At 45.4% G+C, this 20145-nt stretch overlaps 3 protein-coding genes across 6 annotated transcripts in view; 2 read left to right on the top strand and 1 right to left on the bottom strand.

The window, feature by feature from the left end:
* The first annotated feature begins 70 nt into the window (after positions 1–70).
* Positions 71–6164, top strand: LOC149309461 (glutaredoxin-related protein 5, mitochondrial-like). The gene is made up of 2 exons (XM_089532505.1): positions 71–505; positions 5744–6164. Exons 1-2 carry the CDS (start codon positions 199–201, stop codon positions 5920–5922), a joined length of 486 nt encoding a protein of 161 aa, XP_089388631.1. The 5' UTR covers positions 71–198; the 3' UTR covers positions 5923–6164.
* A 3128-nt stretch (positions 6165–9292) lies between these two features.
* CHST14 (carbohydrate sulfotransferase 14) lies at positions 9293–12063 on the bottom strand. The gene has a single exon (XM_089532504.1). It carries the CDS (start codon positions 11907–11909, stop codon positions 10779–10781), a length of 1131 nt encoding a protein of 376 aa, XP_089388630.1. The 5' UTR covers positions 11910–12063; the 3' UTR covers positions 9293–10778.
* A 1859-nt stretch (positions 12064–13922) lies between these two features.
* The window catches only part of LOC149309459 (phosphatidylinositol N-acetylglucosaminyltransferase subunit A-like), a 28644-nt gene continuing 22421 nt past the window's right edge, over positions 13923–20145 (top strand). For 3 of the 4 annotated variants that reach the window (XM_089532500.1, XM_089532501.1, XM_089532502.1), the window contains exons 1-3: positions 13923–14030; positions 14702–15473; positions 18896–19028. In XM_089532500.1, the coding sequence (XP_089388626.1) occupies positions 14765–15473; positions 18896–19028 (842 nt within the window). In that variant the 5' untranslated portion in view covers positions 13923–14030; positions 14702–14764. The remainder of the gene's footprint in view (positions 14031–14701; positions 15474–18895; positions 19029–20145) is intronic. The other variant, XM_089532499.1, reaches the window with a different exon arrangement.

Genomic DNA, 20145 nt, shown 5'->3' with positions numbered 1-20145 from the left:
GCCCGAAATGGCGCTCTTGCTTCACCAATTGCAGCCCAGAGGTTGAATTCGCGTTTGCTGATTGGCCAGGAGCAAGGTGATTGACAGGGTGCTCCACCTGTGGCAGAGCGCCGTTCGCGAGGGGGCTGGCCGCCGGGGCAGTGGGTTCGGGAGGCCCTCCGTCGCCGTCTGCCAGAAGCGGAGGAGGCTCCAGGGGCGATGAGTGGGTCCTTTGGTCGCCTTCCGGCAGCGCTGCGCCTGTGGGGAGGCCCGCGGCCCTTGGCCTTCCTCGCTCGGCCGCTGAGTCAGGGCGGCGCGGGGGACGCTGCGGGCGGCGGCGGCGGCGGCGGGTCTAAGGAGGCGGTGGAGCGCCTGGTGCGCGCCCACCCGGTGGTGGTGTTCATGAAGGGCAGCCCGGCCCAGCCCCAGTGCGGCTTCAGCAACGCCGTGGTCCAGATCCTGCGCCTCCACGGCGTCAAGGACTACCGCGCCTACGACGTCCTCCAGGACCCCGACCTCCGCCAAGGTAGGAGGCAGGGCTGGGAAGGGAAGGGAAGGGCCGGCAGGAGCTGCCCCTGTGGCCGCAGCGGAGAGCACGGCAGAGAAGGAACCGGCCCCTTCGGGCCAAGGGCGTCTGTCTCTCTGATGGCCGCTCGGAAGGAGCAGGCTCTTCTCTTTCCAGGGCGCTTAGGGAAGGGGACTGCGGACCTCCAGCTCCTGGAGAACTACCGTTCCCAGCATGCCTCAGCCCCAGCCAAGCTGCAGGAAGTTTCTCCCAGGCTCCCGAGGGCTTGGCTGTGGCTCCTTCCCTTCCCATGAAGCCCCGGGGCGGGGTCAGGGGTAGCTTTTGGGGGGCTCTGTGGCCTTGTCTAGAAGGGGTGCTTCCAGACGTTTCGCCAGCATCTGTGGGCATCTCCAGAGAATGCTTGCCTGGAAAAAGTTGTGTGTGTGTGTGTGTATACACACACTGTGTGACCTGGGAAGGCAGGAGTGACTGACACGTGTGTCGTTCTGTTGCTAATGGCAGGCCTCAGGGTGGCATGCAAAGGAGGATTACTGGTAGCCTCTTATCCTGAACCCAGGTTACGCATCAGGACAATCTAATGTTGCTGCACAGCCATTTCTTAAAGAGTGGGCCATAGTTTTTCATGAGGCCCCAAACTGTGCTCTTTCAGGGATTTTGGACTTCAGCTCCCAGAATCCCAGACTATGGGCCAACATGGCTGAGGCTTCTGGGAGATGAAGGCCAAGATCTCTTCAGGGTTTGTACTTTGGGGACCACTGATCTACGCAATCAAAGGCTTCCCTACAATCTATATAGCGCAGACTGATTTCCTTTTTCTTTAGTGAATTCCTTTATCACAAGATCCCCGTCGCTTCTTCTTTCCTTGAACCCTGCAGTTTGGCGATCGGCATTTCTTGCTCCATATGTGGCAAAAGTCTTTGTTGCAGCATTTTGAGCAACACTTTGCTTCTCCTTTCCATTGTATCACAAACTCCAGGAGAACGTGGTCACTTCCACCTAAGGATCCCAACACTTGCACCCCATTAACCAAGTCATCCTTGTTGGTTAGGATCAGATCTAAAATAGCTGGCCCCCTTGTTGCCTCTTCCACCTTTTGGTCTAGAAGAATCTAGAAGAGTACATTTTTGTAGGGTCAGTTGTCTTGCATTTCCTGCTTGTTTTCTCCTGCTTGGGTATTATTGCTCAGTAAAGTCCTCTCTCTCTCCTTCTCCTTCTTCTCCCCTACCTTTTTGATTTCCATAAAGTAAATGGCAGGAACAGAAATAAAACTGATAGCCAGATTGGCATAGTAGTTGGAGCCTTGGGCTGAGACTCTGGAGACCAGGGTTTGAATCCCAGCTTGGCCATAAAACCCACTGGGTGACCTTGGGCAAATACCATGCTCTCAGCCTCAGTGGAGGGCAATGGCAAATCTACTCTGAACAAATCTTGCCAAGAAACCCTCCCTGATAGGTTCACCTTAAGGTAATAAATTGGAAATGACTTGAAGGCACACAGCACACATGCGCCTTTCATGCAATCCAGTGTAGGTTAAGATATACTGACCAGTTAAGGAGTGATTTATAGAAGGTGTATTGCTTTCCCCACACCCACCTTTAGCCAGTCTTTTTAAGTACCTTGTCTCGTCCCACATTCACCCCTTGTATTCAAAACTAAGTGTAGACGTGCTCTGGTTACACAAACCAAAGTATTTTGTACCAAAGGAAATTATTGTCCTCCTTTCCTCTGTCAGAACCCACATGTAGTGGCAATTGTTGTAGGGAATTTGGTTGTATTGGGTAACATATACTGAGTTGATATTGCCTGTACTGAGTAATAAAGCTTTTCTCATTCTCCCCATATGACTGTAAAGGGATTGGATGGTCAGTCAACATTAAGGCTGTGTTATTAATGCATGACTTCTCTGTGGCTGCATCTGCACTGCAGAAGTAATCCAGGTTGACACCGCTTTAACTGATGTGGCTCACTGCTATGGAATTCTGGGGAATTGTAGTTTTTTGTGGCATCAGAGCTCTCCAACAGAGAAGGCTAAATGTCTCACAAAACTAGTTTCCAGAATACCATAGCATTAAGTCATGACAGTTAAACTGAGCCTTCCCACAAAGCATCCAACTCCATCCTGGCCTCTGAGGGGAAGAGAAGGTAGGCCAATGCCATCAGGCCTCCCTAAAGGAACTGAGCCCTTCCCAGAAGACATCCAACTCCATCCTGGCCTCTGAGGAGAAGAGAGGGTGGGCCAATCCCATCTGGCCTCCCCAATGCCATTGGGCCTATCCTTAAGAAACAGAGCCCTCCATCTGTCCATCTGCCTTGGTCCAGGCTTCAGAGGGAGAAATGAACTCCAGGACCTCATCCCCTTCCCCACCACCATTCCCTTCTCCTTTTGTGTCGTGTCTTCTTAGATTGTAAGCTTGAAGGCAGGGAACCGTCTAATTAAAAGATTGTATGTACAGTGCTTTGTAAATTTACAGCGCTATATAAATAAAGCTTAATAATAGTAATGGTTTCAAACTGGATTATCTTTGCAGTATGGATACAGCCTGTGCGCGTGTATGTGTGTGTGTGTGTGTGTGTGTGTGAGAGAGAGAGAGAGAGAGAGAGAGAGAGAGAGAGAGATCAGAGTGTGTGGACATGGAGGAGAGAAGGAAAGGGAGCAGTGCACAATAAAATGTCTTCAGCTTGAGTTCTTGATGTTGAATAAATCCCAGGCACTCGTAAAATATTTTTTAAATGGAATTATTTCAACATATTTTGCATTTATATTCCCTGATGTTTCACTGAAATGTCTGTACTGTACTGGGTTTGAGAGTGACAAATTCCTGGAGTGGTATTCTGACTGACCCATTTAGGAGCTCTAAAGAAATTTAGCAGTACTTTTTGAATTCCTATTCTGGCTATGTTAATGTTAATAATTATGCTCTCTAAAGTTATGAGACTGCAGCTGGTATCTTACACCACTCCCTGAATTCTCAAGATCTGTTAGGAAGAGATAAAGACTTTGGACTGTTAGGTCTTGGGACCTTATCACACTGGGGTTTTTGAGCTCAGGACTAGGGCGAGTGCGAATTGAGTGATGCGGATTCACGTTAGAACGTTCATGTATTTTCACACCTGGTTGCTTTCAATGGGAGCCCCTTCCTTGAGGCTTCCGTGGGGCTTCCAAACTGAATCCTTCCTGGCTCCTCATTTTGGGGAGTGCGCTAAATAAGTGGATTGACGGGATTCGCATTGAGGCTGGGTTCGAACTCACTTCAGATTGGTCTGGTGTGGAATTCCAATCTGCTGATGCTCTTGAACACCATCGCAAGACCCCCGGGTTGCAAATCTCCCATGATGCCCTGCTGGCATTTTGCCCCATTTACTTCCAGTGGCCCTTCCTGCTTTAAGGGCAACCGGGGCTCCATTGGAGCTCTCTCTCTCCTTCCCTGCTGCACCTTCTGCAGAGGATTCTGGCCAGCCAGCGCTCTGTCCCTCCTCTCCCCCCCCCTCACACACACACTCACACACTCACATATATACATACACATCAGTCGGGGTGATAGGATAGGTTGCTGGGACCAGGATCGGGAGGCAGAGGCAGTCAGGGGATGATGGGATAGGTCGCTGGGGCCAGGATCAGGAGGCAGAGGCAGTCAGGGGATGATGGGATAGGTCGCTGGGGCCAGGGGATGATGGGTTAGGTGGCAGAGGGGGCAATATGGGGATGCAGGAGTAGTCGGGATGATGGGTTAGGTGTCAGGGTGAAGGAAGGGAGCAGATCGGAATCTAGGAGGATACAGGGGATGATGTGACAAGAGGATATATATAGATATATGTTGCTGAAATAGATGAGGGGAATGACAAGAGGATAGTTACAGATGTGGATGAAATGGAAGGGGGCTCTGACATGGAGGACCCTTTGAATTTGGCTGCCAGGGATGGGAAAATAGAAGGGAGGAAGAAAAGGGATGCTGTCATTCCCGTGAAAGTGGAGAGGAAATAGAAGGGAGGAAGAAAGGGGCAGCTGTCATTCCCGTGAAAGTGGAGCCAGGCTCCCTTCTTTACCCCGGAAGTGGTAAAGGTTCAGGATGCCTTCAGGGCCCCACTGAGCATGTGCAAGGGTCCCAATTCGAATCGTTGAATCCCCATGGTATGCAAAGGTGTGGAAATACAATTTGCACTCACTCCGCTTTGCCTGAATCCGCATCACGTGACTTCCTTGGATTTGATTCCCCCTCAGTTCGGAAGGGCAACGGAACAGCAACCAGGTGCGATAAAACAGCCACGTTATAACGTCAATTCGAATCATTCAACCTGCACTCACCCCTGATCTTAGCTCCAATAACCTCAGTGTGATAAGGTCCTTGGTAAAAAACAAACCAAAACTGTTCTTTATGCATTAGGTGGTAATTTATATAGTTCCCATGAATCTGTCAGCAAGGGAACCAGAACTTGAATCTTGAGCTTAAAACTAGATAGTGTTCCTTTAAAAGCAGCTGGTGAGTGCTGCATTGATTGTTACCAAATGTGGCTACCGAAACGGGGAAAGGAACATACATATTTATATGTTCTCGTGAGCCCTGTTACTTGCTTGTTTATGTTGTAATGAGAACTTTGTGGGTGTGGAAGGAATAACAAAAATATTAGGAATGATCTGCTTGAAGGGAAGAAATGGTTGGAACCTTGAATAAGAGACCTCCAACAGGATTGGTGGATTGCAATGGTTTATGGCAGGCCAATTGTAAATTAATAATATTTTGAAGATCAGATAGTAAGTTTTAGAATGGTGGGAAGCAATCAAGCTGAAGTGATGCCATTCCTGGTGTCACTGTATCTCCAATTTATGAAATCAGCTCCCCAAACAGAATTAGCAGTCTTTCAATGTAAAAAATAATAATCACTTCTGACTTTCTTTATTTTATCAGTATAATTTAGGGTGGAGGAAATAATTGGGAACCAGAAATCTTTTGTGGATCTACTAAAGTTCACTGAGATGTATGCATACTATGTATCCTTCTGCCTACTTAATTCTGTACAGAAAAAAAAAAGGTAAAAGGCTCAGGTCTTGTCCTGGGGGAGGAAAGTGAAAGAAAAAGGTAATAAAAGTCTCAGTATATTTTGTGTTTTTCTTTGTTTGGTTGCAGTATTTTCATAATCCCCCATGGACCTGTAAAAAACACTGTTATATGATGCTTAACATTTTTGGAAATAATTGGTTAACATGCAGGGTTTTTGTTTTGTTTTATTTTTTTGATTTAGGAATTAAGAACTATTCCAACTGGCCTACTATACCTCAAGTCTTCCTCAATGGTGAATTTGTGGGAGGCTGCGACATACTTCTCCAGATGCATCAAAGCGGAGATCTAGTGGAAGAGCTTAAAAAATTGGGAATTCGCTCGGCCCTTCTGGATTCAGAGAGAGACCATGACAAAAAATAAACAAGCTGATGTGACCTTGACAAAGACAGATTTGGATAATTTGGTACCTGAAAAGCCTTATGTAATTCAGCTCAAGAAGGCAACTTTTTGCTCTAACATGATGAGGTTCATAATTAAGTAGTTTGTTCTCACTGTACAGTATGATAGACCAATATGTGAATATTCTGTGTTGAATATTTTTATAACCACAGCAGTGTAAATCAAATGTTTTGCAAACCTAGTAAATAAGTATTTCACTTCTATTTTGGACTACTTTGTATGCATCTTGCTTGAGTCAGATTTTTGGAACAGCTTTTTTTTATTGGATTCTTCCATAGTTGCATATCTATTCCAGAATGTGTGTTCATTGTTCAGTTACTTCACAGTAATCCATTTAATCTCTTGTTGTGTTCTCTTAGTATGTATTTAATCGTTTCTCATATTGCAGGAAGCATGACTTTTTAAAAGCAAGTGAGCATACTGTGTAAGAACAGATTATCCTAATGCTAATCACCTGGGGTTTGTTTGTTTTTGAAGAGCCAGGGTTCTGACAACCACACTGACATTTTTAAAGACTATACACTCCCTCACCTGTACTTTTCCTCTTCATTTCCTGAGTATGCTTTCATTTCTTCCAGAATTTTTATCATTATGATGTAATCCCATCATGTTGTGTGGGTAAATAATCAGACACATCATGGTGTGTGTAAGTAATCAATTAATTGGTCCTAGAGAGCCAGTATGGTGTAGCGGTTTGAGCCCTGGACTATGACTGGAGAACAGGATTTGAATCTCTACTTGACCATGGAAACCCATTGGGTGACCTTAGGCAAGTCACATGCTTTCAGCCTTAGGGGTGGGCAATGGCAAACTTCTTCTGATCAAATCTTGCCAAGAAAACCCTGTGATGAATTTGCCTTAGGGTCCCCCATAAGTTGGAAACAACTTGAAGGTACACAGTAAAACCATATACCAGTACTAGTAACTAATTTACATTATTTGTTAAAAATGAAAACAGCTGAGATTCAGCTAACAATGGGCCTGTACAGACAGGCCAAAATAAAGCTGCTTTGGGTCACTTTGGAGGTATGCTGTTTAAATGATGCATGCATCTTAAGTGACCAGAACCCGTGCCAAAGTCACACTCCAGTCCTAAGCACTGGAGTGCTGCTGCTTTGGCACAGCTTCTGGCCTCTTAAGATGTGTGTGTGTGTCATTTAAACAGCATACCTCCAGGGACCCATAGCAGCTTTATTTTGGCATGTCTGTATGGGCCCAATGCAAGTTGAAATCCTTTATTAACATACCACATTACCACACTATACTTTTATAATGCTGCTATTCCACTTTTACTGCTCTGGCTTCCTCTTCTTGCATTCTGAGGCTTGTAGTTCAGTCAGGCCTAAGAGTTCTCTCGCTGTAAACCCTAAACTTGAAATCCCAAAATGCAACAGGAAGCAGCTAGAGCAGTTAAAGTGGAACAGCAGCTCTACAAGAGTGTAGTGCAGTAATCTAGATACTCACGGCATTCCTGATCTGCCCTTTGTCCTTTTAGTTGGTGGCTTCTTGTGTGTCTGTAGTAAGTCTGAGCTCTCTGCCTTACTTGCTGTTGCTGCTCCTGCAAATTTTGGCTCCTCTCTCAGTTCAGCCAGCAAGCGCAGGTTTAGCACTCCTTTTCTCAAAAATCAGTGCTACTATACTTTTAATAAAATTACACAGATTAAATAAGGAAATGTAGTGCAAAGCAGGTACAGATAATGGAAAACCCTCTCCCTGAAACAAATTGAGAAACTAATCAACTGAATGTGATGTATTTGGGCCATTTGTAAGGAGTTGGGAAGAAGTCAGTAACCACTTAAAGTTCATCTACATCCTTGTTGCATAGAAAATCAGTTACAACTCAGTTTGTAACTAATAGTCGGAGAACTATATTGGGTTTTGTCAGGAGCCGTCCGTCTGAAAACACCCCAGATCATCTCAGAGTTGTATCCTTTGTATAACCCAAACAGTTAGTCTTTGGATTTTCGTTGCATCTCTGTGAAATATAGTGGAAGTAAAGAATAACTTTCCTTTATTTGTGTGGGATCTTTAAGGATCAAATCAACCTATACTTGTAAGCACATACACATATACACTGCATTAAATATTTTAAAATGTTGACCTTGCAGCTTTGGAAAAATACAATAGGTATTACTATTTTACTTCCTAAGTCTCTTGGTATATTTTGGAGAACATTGAGTTGTTTGAATTTATAGTTAGAAAGTAACTTCCACCTCTGCCCACTAGACTGTCTCAGTTAATCACACGCTAAATTTCACTATGTCCATGATCAATGTTTTAATATAGCTACACTTTTTAAAATGGTGCCTTCAAAAGAGGTGTGGGTGATGAGTTTTAAAACAACAAATGTAGTTTCTCTCTATCCCTTTTATAAAAAATATACAGATCACTTGGGATGCTGATCTTTGAAGCATTTATCAGGTATTTAACATACTGAAGAATTTTGTTACAACATTATGCGTAGACACGTTTTCAAGACCATAGTTATTGCTTCTCTGACACATAACGTCACCAGGTTGAAACGAGTGGATAAAATAGCTTCATGCTGGAGACTAAAAAATGCAAAGAGGCAGGATAATTGCAGTGATGTCTTTTGAAGCCTGCATATATCAGGTTCCTTTTTTTTAAAACCCCAAAACTTCTTGTTCAGTGAAAACATTTGAGACTTTTTAATTTAGAAAAACAATCACCTAAGTTCCTAAGAGCTTTAGAATTCTCCTAGGTTGTAACCAAGATAAATTTAGCCACAGGAGCAAGAAAAGAATGACAATACTGGATGGGCAAGTTTATGTTTTCAGAGTTTTTTAAAAAACTTTATTGCTCTTTTGTTAACATTGTTTTCACAACTTGGGGTCACGATAAGCCTGATAAATCCAGAGGAGCATCAGGAACGTTTTGGTAGGTGTCCAATCTGGTCCAAATTAGAGAAGAAAATTGTTTTACCTTGACTGAAGGTCTCAGTCTGCTGGCTCCCTCATCAGGGTTCTCCTGTTGTAGCTATTATGTGGTATCTTACAATCCAGAAAACATGATTTTTTCCTTCTCAAATTTGGACCGGATTGGCATGTTTTACCTCAACACCTACCAACATGTTCCTGATGCAAAAGCATGGAGACTTCTTGAGGAATCCAATGTCCTCTGCCTACAAAGAGGCCTGTGGCCTCATAGGAATGGAGACATGTTGGATTGCAAAAGAAGAATCCCTGTTGATATGCAAATAGACTTTAAATTTCCTGGACTTTGCCCAATTGCCGCATGGCCAGAGGAGAGGAGCCAGCCTGCTAGAGATACCCTCCGCACACCATCTTAACTAAGGACAGAAACAACAAAATGCAAAAAAACACAAAAACTTTATTAAAATTCAGATAGCATTTAAACATTTGTGAACCATTGTTACCACTCTTTCATAGTCAAGCAATAAAATTTAAAGCTGAGAATACTATATCCCTAATGTAACAAACAACCTTTCTCCAATAAATGCCATTAGGAAATCAGGTTTTCTAGCTTGCTAAATTCACTGTAAATTTTATATAACAAATCATTTTTGTAATAATATAATACATTTTAAATTTTTTGAGTGTCCACGTGGTACAGTGGTTTGAGCATTGGATTATAACTCTGGAGGCCAGGTTCAAATCCCCGCTTGGCCATGGAAACCCACTAGGTCTCCTGAGACAAATCACACTCCCAGCCTAAGGATGAACCCCTCTGATAAAACGTGTTAAGAGAACCCCATAAGTTTACCTTAGGTTTGCCATCAGTTGGAAATGACTTGCAGGCACACAAGAACAATAAACAACAAATGTTAAAACATTAGCAAATACAACATAAATATTAAGAGAGAAGGGAACAAAAAGAGAGTGAGGCCTGTTACAGACAGCCAAAATAAAGCTGCTTCAAGTCACAGTGGAGGTATGGTGTTTCAATGATGCATGCGTCCTAAGAGTCCAGAACCCACACCAAAGCCACACTCCTGTCCTTAGGGCTGGAGCGTGGCTTTGGTGCAACTTCTGGACTCTTAGGACGCATGCATCATTGAAATACCATACCTCCACTGTGACTCGAAGCAGCTTTATTTTGGCTGTCTGTAACAGGCCTGAGATAGCACTCTGCCAAACTACTAAAGTAAGGAATTTACAAAGCATATTTGAAGTAAGAGTATACCAAGCTTCCAATTATTTCGTATGTATGACACACACATACACCCTCCCTTTCTGTTCTTTAACTCTAAGCAATATAATACAATGAAAATACTAGATAATATATATAATAAACATGTTAGTCTTTATTATGTCATAGTAATTTGTTTTTACTGCACCGATAAAAAGATCCTTTGGATTGAATAGGACTTGCTTGCCCATAGTGGTCTATAAGACTTCAGTCTAAATATTTCTACAAAGATCAATAAATAAAAACAATGACTAATTTTAGTTTAATACTGAAGTAAAAATAGAAACAGTATAAAATTGTTGCCCTCACACACCAGCCCTATATGGCCCTGAGTGTAGATACGCTACAAATAGGTAGATACTCGAGCTCTCTTCACAAATGGCTTGGTTTTCCTGTGGCAATTTCTTCTGGAAAACTGACTGTCCTGCAGTTGCTATTCTGGCTCCTGTATAAAAATTCCTTCCACTAAAATATACAAAAAGAGTTATGAAGACGTATTGTGCTATTCAGCGGCATAAATGCATACTGTATAAAAGTTAAAGCTATTTTAAATGTAAAGGCAACATCTATAGCAAGGCGTTTAATGTTCTAAAAGGGAGTATTTAGCCAATTCCGTAGGAGAGAGCTTGCTTTCTGGTGGGAAATGTCTATTGCCTGCAAAATTCGGTTGTGACGTTTGGAAGAGGGTAAGCAAAGAGAGAGAAATCCATGATGTACTTTGGAAGCAGTTCCCTGATGAGCCCCTTTGGGGTGTTACACAAATAATAATGCAGCGTTTCAGGCGTCACTGGCTTATACCACGGCTGCCGTTCTGGGAAGCGTACGGACGAAGGCGCTTGGACCCTTTCCAGAACGAAGTTGGCGTCTTCCTGCAGCCTTTCATAGGAGCCAATGAAGTCGTATCTGACTGCGCAGGGCTGGCACAGGTGATAAATGGGCATCCAGTGCTCGTTCATCCTCTCCACGTCTTCGTCCAGAAGGAACCGGAGGAACTCGGCGAAGGTGACGTCGTCCCCGGCGCTTCCCCCGGGGCTCTCCCTGTACCTCCTGACGATCTCCACCCCGTACTTCAACTGGTACTCCTTGATCTCTCCGAACTTGTTCCTGTAGGCAGAGAGCAGCCGCTCCATGGGGTCTCGCACAAACAAGAACTTGAAGTAGTGCTTCAGGCGGTAGCGGATCTCCTGGGGCTTCATGTCTGCCAGGAAGACCAGGTCCCTCTTGTGGTCCATCTTCAGCTTGGCCTCCACGCTCTCCAGGGCGCCGCCCAGCACCTTCAGGACCCGCTTCCAGTTGGAGCAGGCCACTTTGGGGACGTAGCAGTAGAGGAAGCGGTGCTGGTCGCTGACCAGGAGGTGCTTCAGGAGGGTCCTCCTCTGCCCGGAAGGGAGCTCCCACACGCCGCCAGGCGTCGCCCTCTGCCCGCAGGCGCTCCGGATGGTCCGGTTGCGGGTGTCCTGGAGCACCCGCTGCCCCGCCGCCGCCGCCTCCTCCTCCTTCTCCCTGGCCAGGCTCGGGCGCCAGGGCCGCTCTCCGCCGCGCCAGGGATGCAGCGGGGGAGGCCTCACCTCCGCCAAGATCCCCTTCTCGATCATGAGCAGCAGCCCGCTCGAGGCCACGATCACGCCGAACATCAGCATGGACGGCAGCAGCACCGCCCCGCCGCCGCCACCGCGGGACCGGCCCCGGGAAGACGCCGCCGCCGCTCTCCGCCCGGACGAGGCCGCCGCCATGGCTGGGCCTCTGGGCACCGAAGGCGGCAGGGGCTGCGGAAACATCCCCCGACGGACGAGGGAGGCAGGGAGGGCCGCGCTTCAGGGCCCCAGTCGCTTAGCCTCGGCCAGCCCCATCGGACGCCTCCATGCGGCCAGGCCAGGATGCTCCCTCCGCCTCAGACCCCGGGGCGCCGGCCGCACAGGAAGCGGAAGCGGCGGCGGCGGCGGCGGCGGCGAGGACACGAGGGACCGGATGTCCCGCCCGCTGCCTCAGGAAGGGGCCGCTTCCGGAAGTGACGCCTTGGCTGGGAGGGCTCTTTCCCCGCCCCTTCCGGTGCAGCTGCTTCCGCTCTGCCCTTCCCTCCTTCCCTCCCTCCTTCGGGGGCCGCAGCGACCAACTCCAGTCCCTGAGACTCGGCCCGGGCTGCGGCTGCCTTCATAACCCTATGATGAGCATCACGCGCATCGTTTTCCTTCTCTGAATGTTATTCTCACCACAATTCCCTCACGAAACTTAGGCTGAAAGAGTGGATTATTAAAGTCCAAAACACACTGCAGGAAGAATCCAGTTTGAGGCTACTTTAACTGCCCTTGTTCAATGCTAGGGAATTCTGGGAACTGTAGTTTTGTGAGACATTTTAGCCTTCTCTTCCAGAGAGCTCTGGTGTCACTATGAACTACAATTCCCAGGATTCCCTAGCACTGAGCCAGGGCAGTTAAAATGGTCTCAAACTGAATTATTTCTATAGCGTTTCATGGTTCATTTGGGACTTGGAACCTGGAGCTCTCCTGTTTTAGGCCAACACTCTAACCTCCACACACAGCGTGGAAAGGCAAGGAAAAGGATCGCGGAGGCAGCCAGCCCCAAATACCAAAGCTAGGCTTCAGGATTCTTAAGGATTGTTGTGTATCTCCAAATTACAGCTGGCCCTCTACATTTGTGGATGTGACTTTTACGGATCTGATTATTTGCAGTTTTAATATGTTCTCTCCAGGAATCTGTAGCCACATTATTGCACTACCCTCTTATAGTGCTGCTATTTTGCTTTTACTGCTCTGGCTGCCTCCTGTTGCATTCTGGGGCTTGTAGTTCAGAGCTCTCTGGCAGAGAATTCTAAAGGCCCCTCCTTAAACTGCAAGTCCCAGAATGCAACAGGAGGCGCCCAGCGCAGTTAAGGATAGCAGTACAATAAGAGTGCAGTGTGTTACTCTACTAGGTCTTCCAGCGCAACTCTTCTAGAAGTTGACCCTAGGAGAGAGGCGGGATATATATATAAATAAAGATTATTTATATATATTCATCTCTAGGCATTTGTAGGTCTTCCAGCATGATTCTGTGATCATCCTCTGGCAGATATTGACCATAGAGTTGCACTGGAGGACCTGGAGATTCCTAGAGAGGTGTTTCCTTAACTGCAACTCCAGTGAATGTGAGGGGACCACTGTATTTCTATTATTACTACCCTAAGGCAAAAGAGGTTTTCTTGGCAACATTTGTTTAAAGAGAGATTGCCAGTGCTTTCTGAGGCTGAGAGAGTGTGACTTGAACAAGGTCAGGTACCGTTTCCATGACTCTGGGATTTTTATTTATTTACAGTATTAAACATTAAAACAGTCCGCAGAAACAATCCTGAAGGGCACCACTTTAATTGCTACGGCACAGTGCTACGGACGCCTGGGAAGTGTAGTTTGCTGTGGCACCAGAGCTCTCTGACAGAGAATGCTAAATGTCTCACACAACTACAATTCCCAGAATCCTATAGCATTGAGCCAAGACAGTTAAAGTAGCGGCAACCTGGACTATGTCTGCAGTGCGGACATGGCGGAACAGCCCTGTTTCCTTTTGGGAGGACTTCCTTATTTTCCCACAGGCGTATCGGATTGGCTGTTCTATGGTCACGTGGCCGGCCAGCTGTCTCCTGATTGGCTAGGTCGTTAGGCGTCGCGAAGTCTTAGTGTGGGCATTTGGGGGCGGGGCGCAGGGCGGTTGCTGAGTTGACGAAAGAGGCTGTCTGCGGCCTATGCTCCCGCCTTCAGCGAAACCGGAAGTGCGAGGGACTCTGGTGGTGGCAGGGGAGGGCGCTGGGGTCCTTGTGGGGAAGCCCTCTCCGGGGGCACGGGGATGGCGCCCGCTTTCTCGACTCCTTGCGCCAGGGACAAGGGCACTCTACGGCTTCCTCGGAAGTAAGTGTCCATCGGAGGGGGCTCTTTGCGGCCGAGTTTGTTTAACATCGCCCTGGGGAGCTGTCTGCTTGACTTGCCTTTTTAAAGGCAGCCACAGGAGTTACTGCAGTCTGATGCTGTGCAGCGGTCCCCCAACTGCGCCCTTTCAGGGATGTTGGACTTCAGCTCCCAGAAGCCCAGGCAATTGGCCAACGTGGCTGAGACTTCTGGGAGCTGAAGTCCAAAAGCTCTTAAAGGGCACAGTTTGGGGACCGCTGCATCTGGGCTTCCTCCTGTTTTAGTCACACATACTGCATTCCCCAACAGTTCCAGTGGGCCTTCTCTGAAGGAACACACTCCTTCCTCGGAGAGTGGCGGAGTCTCCCTCCTTGGAGGTCTTTAAGCAGAGGCTGGATGGCCCTCTGTCAATGGGGGTGCCTTGATTGAGAGTTCCTGCATGGCAGAAGGGGGTTGGACTGGATCAGGGCCCTTGCGGTCTCTTCCAACTCTGTGAGTCTATGCCTGAACGTAACCGACTTGTAGGGGTGGGAATGGTGCTCTTGAACAGGGTGTGTCACACCCCTGAATAGTCAGGCATAGGCTTGTCCAGTAAAATGTGACAACTTGTGCATGAAGATACCTGTGAAGGTCCTGAGTCTTATATATGTTTTCCTCTCTGTTTGCTGTCGCAGGTAATGAATGGGGCCCATTCTTCATACTGAATGGCAGTCACATAGACGGACCGGTGATTTACTATGGCCAGCAGAAGGAGAGGAAATCACAGGAAATGTATCTCTCCCACTGTGAACTCTCATAAGCCTTCAACACACGACTGTCAAACTCACAGTATATGCATGGTATCTGACTTCTTTTATCCTAACATGGGAGGAGTAGAAAGCCACATCTACCAACTGTCACAGTGCCTGATTGAAAGAGGTCACAAAGTTATCATAGTCACCCATGCTTATGAAGACCGTAAAGGCATTCGTTACCTCACAAATGGATTGAAAGTCTATTATTTGCCATTAAGAGTCATGTACAACCAGTCTACAGCAACAACTCTGTTCCATAGCCTGCCTTTGCTCAGGTATATATTTGTGCGCGAAAGAGTCACCATTGTCCATGCCCATAGTTCATTTTCTGCTATGGCTCATGATGCACTGTTCCATGCCAAAACAATGCAGCTACGGACAGTTTTTACAGACCATTCCCTTTTTGGATTTGCTGATGTCAGTTCAGTGCTTACAAATAAACTCTTGACTGTATCGCTGTGTGATACAAATCACATAATATGCGTTTCTTACACTAGCAAGGAGAACACTGTGTTGAGAGCAGCACTGAATCCTGAGATAGTTTCTGTTATTCCTAATGCTGTTGATCCTACTGACTTCACTCCAGATGCATCTAGACGGGACAGTAACACAATAACTGTTGTTGTCGTCAGCAGGCTTGTATATAGAAAAGGTAATAAGACTTATAAGCTGCACATAAGTGTAGTTTCTTTTTCTATGACATACGGAGTTGAGCAAAATTACTCTTGCTCAGATTTGCATTTTAAATGCCTTGAAGTTTGCTGCATAATGTGACAGTTGATTTTAAGGTCTTGTCTTAATGCCCATAATCTCAGAAATGTAGCATCCTGGTGGGGTATAGGCATATAGTTAATTATATAGCCGTATAATACCTGGAATATTGTGTCCAGTTCTGGGCGCCACAATTCAGAAAGGACATTGAGAAACTGGAGCGTGTCCAAAGGAGGGCAACTAAAATGGTGAAGGGTCTGGAAACCATGTCCTATGAGGAACAACTCAGGGAGCTGGGGATGTTTAGCCTGGAAAAGAGAAGGTTAAGAGGTGATATGATAGCCCTGTTTAAATATTTAAAGGGATGTCATATTGAGGAGGGAGCAAGCTTGTTTTCTGCTGCTCCAGAGAACAGGACCCAGAGCAATGGATGCAAGCTGCAGGAAAAGAGAGTCCACCTCAACATTGGCAGGAACATCCTGATAGTAAGGGCTGTTGGACAGTGGAACACATGCTGGTGGCGCAGTGGTTAAATGCCTGCACTGCAGCCACTCCCTCGAAACCATAAGGTTGCGAGTTCAATACAAGCGAAAGGGCTCAAGCTTGACTCAGGCTTGTATCCTTCCAAGGTTGCTAAAATGAGTCCCCAGCTTGTTGGGGGCAATTAGCTTACACTTGTAAACTTCCTAGACACTGTTAGTTCAGTATGAAGCGGTATATAAATGAAGCTGTTTGTTTGTTTCCTTGGAGTGTAGTGGAGTCGCCTTCCTTGGAGGTCTTTAAGGAGAGGCTGGATGGCCATCTGTCAATGGGGATGCTTTGATTAAGAGTTCCTGCATGGCAGAATGGGGTTGGACTGGATGGCAGTTGGGGTCTCTTCCAACTCTATGATTCTGTGAGGCTGTCAAACCGAGGTATACAAAAATAGCACAAAGAAACTTTGCTGTTGCAAATAGGCGTTGACATTTTATTGCCTGTCTTTTATTGCTTTTTGTCTCTAGTCCTCATGCCCAGCAACGGAGTGGCCTCTGCCTGCATGGAAATCCTTCAATCCCACTTGAATTGACAACATTTCAGACAGAATCTATTGGCACAATTTTTCTCATGTATGATTTTTAACATCTTTGCCTGATGAAGGAGTCAGTGAAGCTTCAAAAGCTTACATATAAAAAATTAGGAGGAACCTCCTGACAGTAAGGGCTGTTCGACAGTGGAACACACTTCCTAGGAGTGTAGTGGAGTCTCTTTCCTTGGAGGTCTTTAAGCAGAGGCTGGATGGCCATCTGTCGGGATGCTTTGATTGAGAATTCCTGCATAGCAGGGGGTTTGGACTGGATGGCCATTGTGGTCTCTTCCAACTCTACAATTCTACTCTTGGCTTAAATTTCCCTGTGATCTTGTGGAAGAGGCCTCTTGTTCTTCCTTTTTTGTTTTCTTCATCAATTTGTTTGCCCTTCTAAATCTATTTTAAAAGTGAATGGTCATGCCAGAAGGCTTCTAGCAAAATTAATGCACTCTGTTATGGCGGAGGTGGCAGAAGAAGGCTGCTCTTCAGAGAGTCTGCTGGGTTGAGAGCTGCAAAGATAGCCTGGATGGCTATTAAGTAATCATGTTAACATTAATACCAGGAGAGGTTTACTATCATAGACTTCTGAGTACTTAGAAAGAACATAATGATTATTAAGAGCCAGCATGTTTTTTTTCAAAAGCAAGTAATGTTAGATTAACGTTACTTCTTTTTTGACAGAGTTACAAGCTTCGTAGATCAGAAATGCTGTGACTGTTTTATATCTTGATTTCAGCAGGGTTTTAACAAGGGCTCCCAATGATACTGTTGCAGACAAACTGGTAAAATGTAGGCTATACTGTGGTACTGTTAGGTGGTTTCGTAGCTTTTTGACAGACTGTATCCAAAAAAAGTTTTCTTCAGTGGTTCTCTGGCATCCTGAAAAATAGTGAGAAATGGATGTCACTGGGTTTTGTTCTTAGCAGAGAACAACATGACTTAGATTCTCAGGGGCAAAACAGATGGGCTTAATATGCCCGTTTCCAGGGGGCTTGGGGCTGTGGCGGTCACATAGCACATGCCCAGAAGCTGCCCAAACCCGAAAATTTGCTCTGAGAAGGAGCTGTAAAAAACTGCTTCTTTTTAGAGTGCCATTCGGGGCCATGGCAACAAGGTGGAGAGGGGCTACATATGTCTGTTTGCTGCAGCTCCAGGGCTTCCCCAATCTGCCCTTTTTGGGCAGTCTGTTTCACCCCATAGAGTTGGAAGAGACCATAAGGGCCATCCAATTCAACCCCATGCCATGCAGGAACATGCAATCAAAGCACACCTGATAGATGGCCATCCAGCCTCTGTTTAAAAACCTCCAAAGAAAGAGACTGTACAACACTCTGACAGTTCCACTGTCAAAGCTTAAGGTAGAATCTCTTTTCCTGTAGTTTGAATTCATTGCTCCATGCCCTACTCTCTGGAGCAACAGAAAACAAGCTTTCTTCATCCTCAAAATGACATCTCTCCAAATATTTAAATGTAGCCATCATGTCACCTCTTAATCTTCCCTTCCCCAGATATACTCAGCTTCATTGGATGAAAGAGTAACAGATGTGCTAATCATATTTACATGTGACACCAAACTTAGAATAGCTTATACCTTGGGATACAGAACCAGAATTCAAGACAACCTTGATCAGTTCAAAACAATTGCACTTACTTCTGAACAGACAAGCAGAGGATGGAGCTGTAGATGTTTTGTAACAGTAATGGTCCAGTCCCTTGATTCTTATGTCTTTGATTTTTATTTTTAATTTTTAAAATTTTTTTGCATTCATCCATTCTGGGCAGGTCAAATACATACAGTCAGCTTGCCCCAGCTGTGGCCTTGCCATCCACAGATGCTCCAATCTGCTGAATGCTAGCATGTGCATGCAATTGCGCCGGCATTAAAAACAACAGACCTTCAGGTCCCACAGTTTTTGGCATTGAAGGGCTGACTGTATTCATTTGAAAAGGCAGCTACGGCAGAAAAACTAGTAGTGTGGCAGATGTTTAAAAATGAAACTCCATTAAGGTGCCATGTCAGTTAATAAGGTCAGTCAAAATTTAGTTAAATTTATAAACTTCTGTGAATGTACTGTAAGACTGGACAGAGTAAAATACCAGAACTCTAATGCTTTCATATTTATTTGTAGACATTTCAAATTTTAAACATAAGTTATGTATTAACACAATGGCATTTAATGCTGATTTACATGACTGAACACTTCATATAGAAGACTGTTTCAATAATTTTACTGAAATAACAGTAAAATATTAAATTAAAATATTAAATTTTACTGCTTTAAATATAATTCTTACAGGTATAGATTTGCTTAGTGGTATAATTCCTGAGCTTTGTCAAAAGTATCCAGAACTACATTTTTTAGTTGGAGGAGAAGGGCCAAAGCGAATCATATTAGAAGAGGTACGGGAAAGATACCAGCTACATGACAGGTATGTTATTTTGTGGCTTGTTTAAATATAGCTGTGTTCATTGAAGGGCTAGGTAAAATAAGAAACGGGGTGGGATGGGAGAAGGTTTATGAAATAGAATGGCATCTAGTGCATATACATTTCCATGATCTTGCCACATTCAAAGCTGCGCTTGATAGCATGTTCCCGTGGATGTATTGTCCTTCTGTTGATGGTTTCATTCTGACACTAAGTGAAATCATGGCTTTTAACAAACCCTTTGGGGCCTGTCTGATTTATTCCATAATATACATGCACATAGTTTTAACACTTTTTAAGCTGTTTAAGTGTTAAGTATTACTTTAGTCTGTTTAAATGCTTGCTTTTAAACTAATATTGATTTTACTTGTACATAACTCCAAGATCCTGTGATGTAGTTGTTAGGAAGGATCGAATTAGGGGAATTTAATTACCTCAAATTTATGAGAGGCGTGTCCTAACAACGCACGCAGCGGATTGTGTCCCTATGTGTATACCAGAGGTCATCTAGTCCAACCCCAAGAAACATAGACTCCAATGCCAATGAGTTGCAATTAAAATATAAACTTTTATTAAAGTCACACAACAAAAGGGATCATACACGCACACACACATTCAATACTAAAGCAAGGGAGGGGGTGAGTTTGGGAGTAAAGGAGAAAGGATAGAGGCACCGTTGAAATATTTACCTTAGGAGTCTTCTCCAAAGTGCTGGATGTGAGTGATGGGGAAGTGGTGAGACATGGCCACGGAGAATGGGGAAAGCAAGCGGCGACCACGGTGGCTAGGAGCTGAGTTCCAGCGGGCAAAGCTAACTAGAGGCCCGAGGGAGACAGTGAGCATTGGCTTAGGGAACTCAAGCCTGGAGCAGCAGCTCAGCAAGTAAGGTTTTGAGGTTTGGAACTTCAGCTCGACAAGCCCAATGAGGGCAGAAATCTAGGTCCTATTTATACTGCGAAACGTATCCTCAGGCGATGGCTACCTGGTGAACAAAGGTCTTGATGGCTATCTTTTGTCTAAGCTGACACTTACACTAAGAAGAGGTCTGACACCTTTCAGGGGAAGGCAGATATCTAAACGGCAGAGTTGTTTAAGACAATCACTCGCTCATTAGAAGAGA

The sequence above is a fragment of the Sceloporus occidentalis genome, unplaced genomic scaffold, assembly GCF_023333645.1.
Source record: "Sceloporus occidentalis isolate IW3139 unplaced genomic scaffold, rSceOcc1.0.p SCAF_7, whole genome shotgun sequence".
Taxonomy (NCBI): domain Eukaryota; kingdom Metazoa; phylum Chordata; class Lepidosauria; order Squamata; family Phrynosomatidae; genus Sceloporus; species Sceloporus occidentalis.
This window is presented reverse-complemented; position numbering and strand designations above follow the sequence as displayed.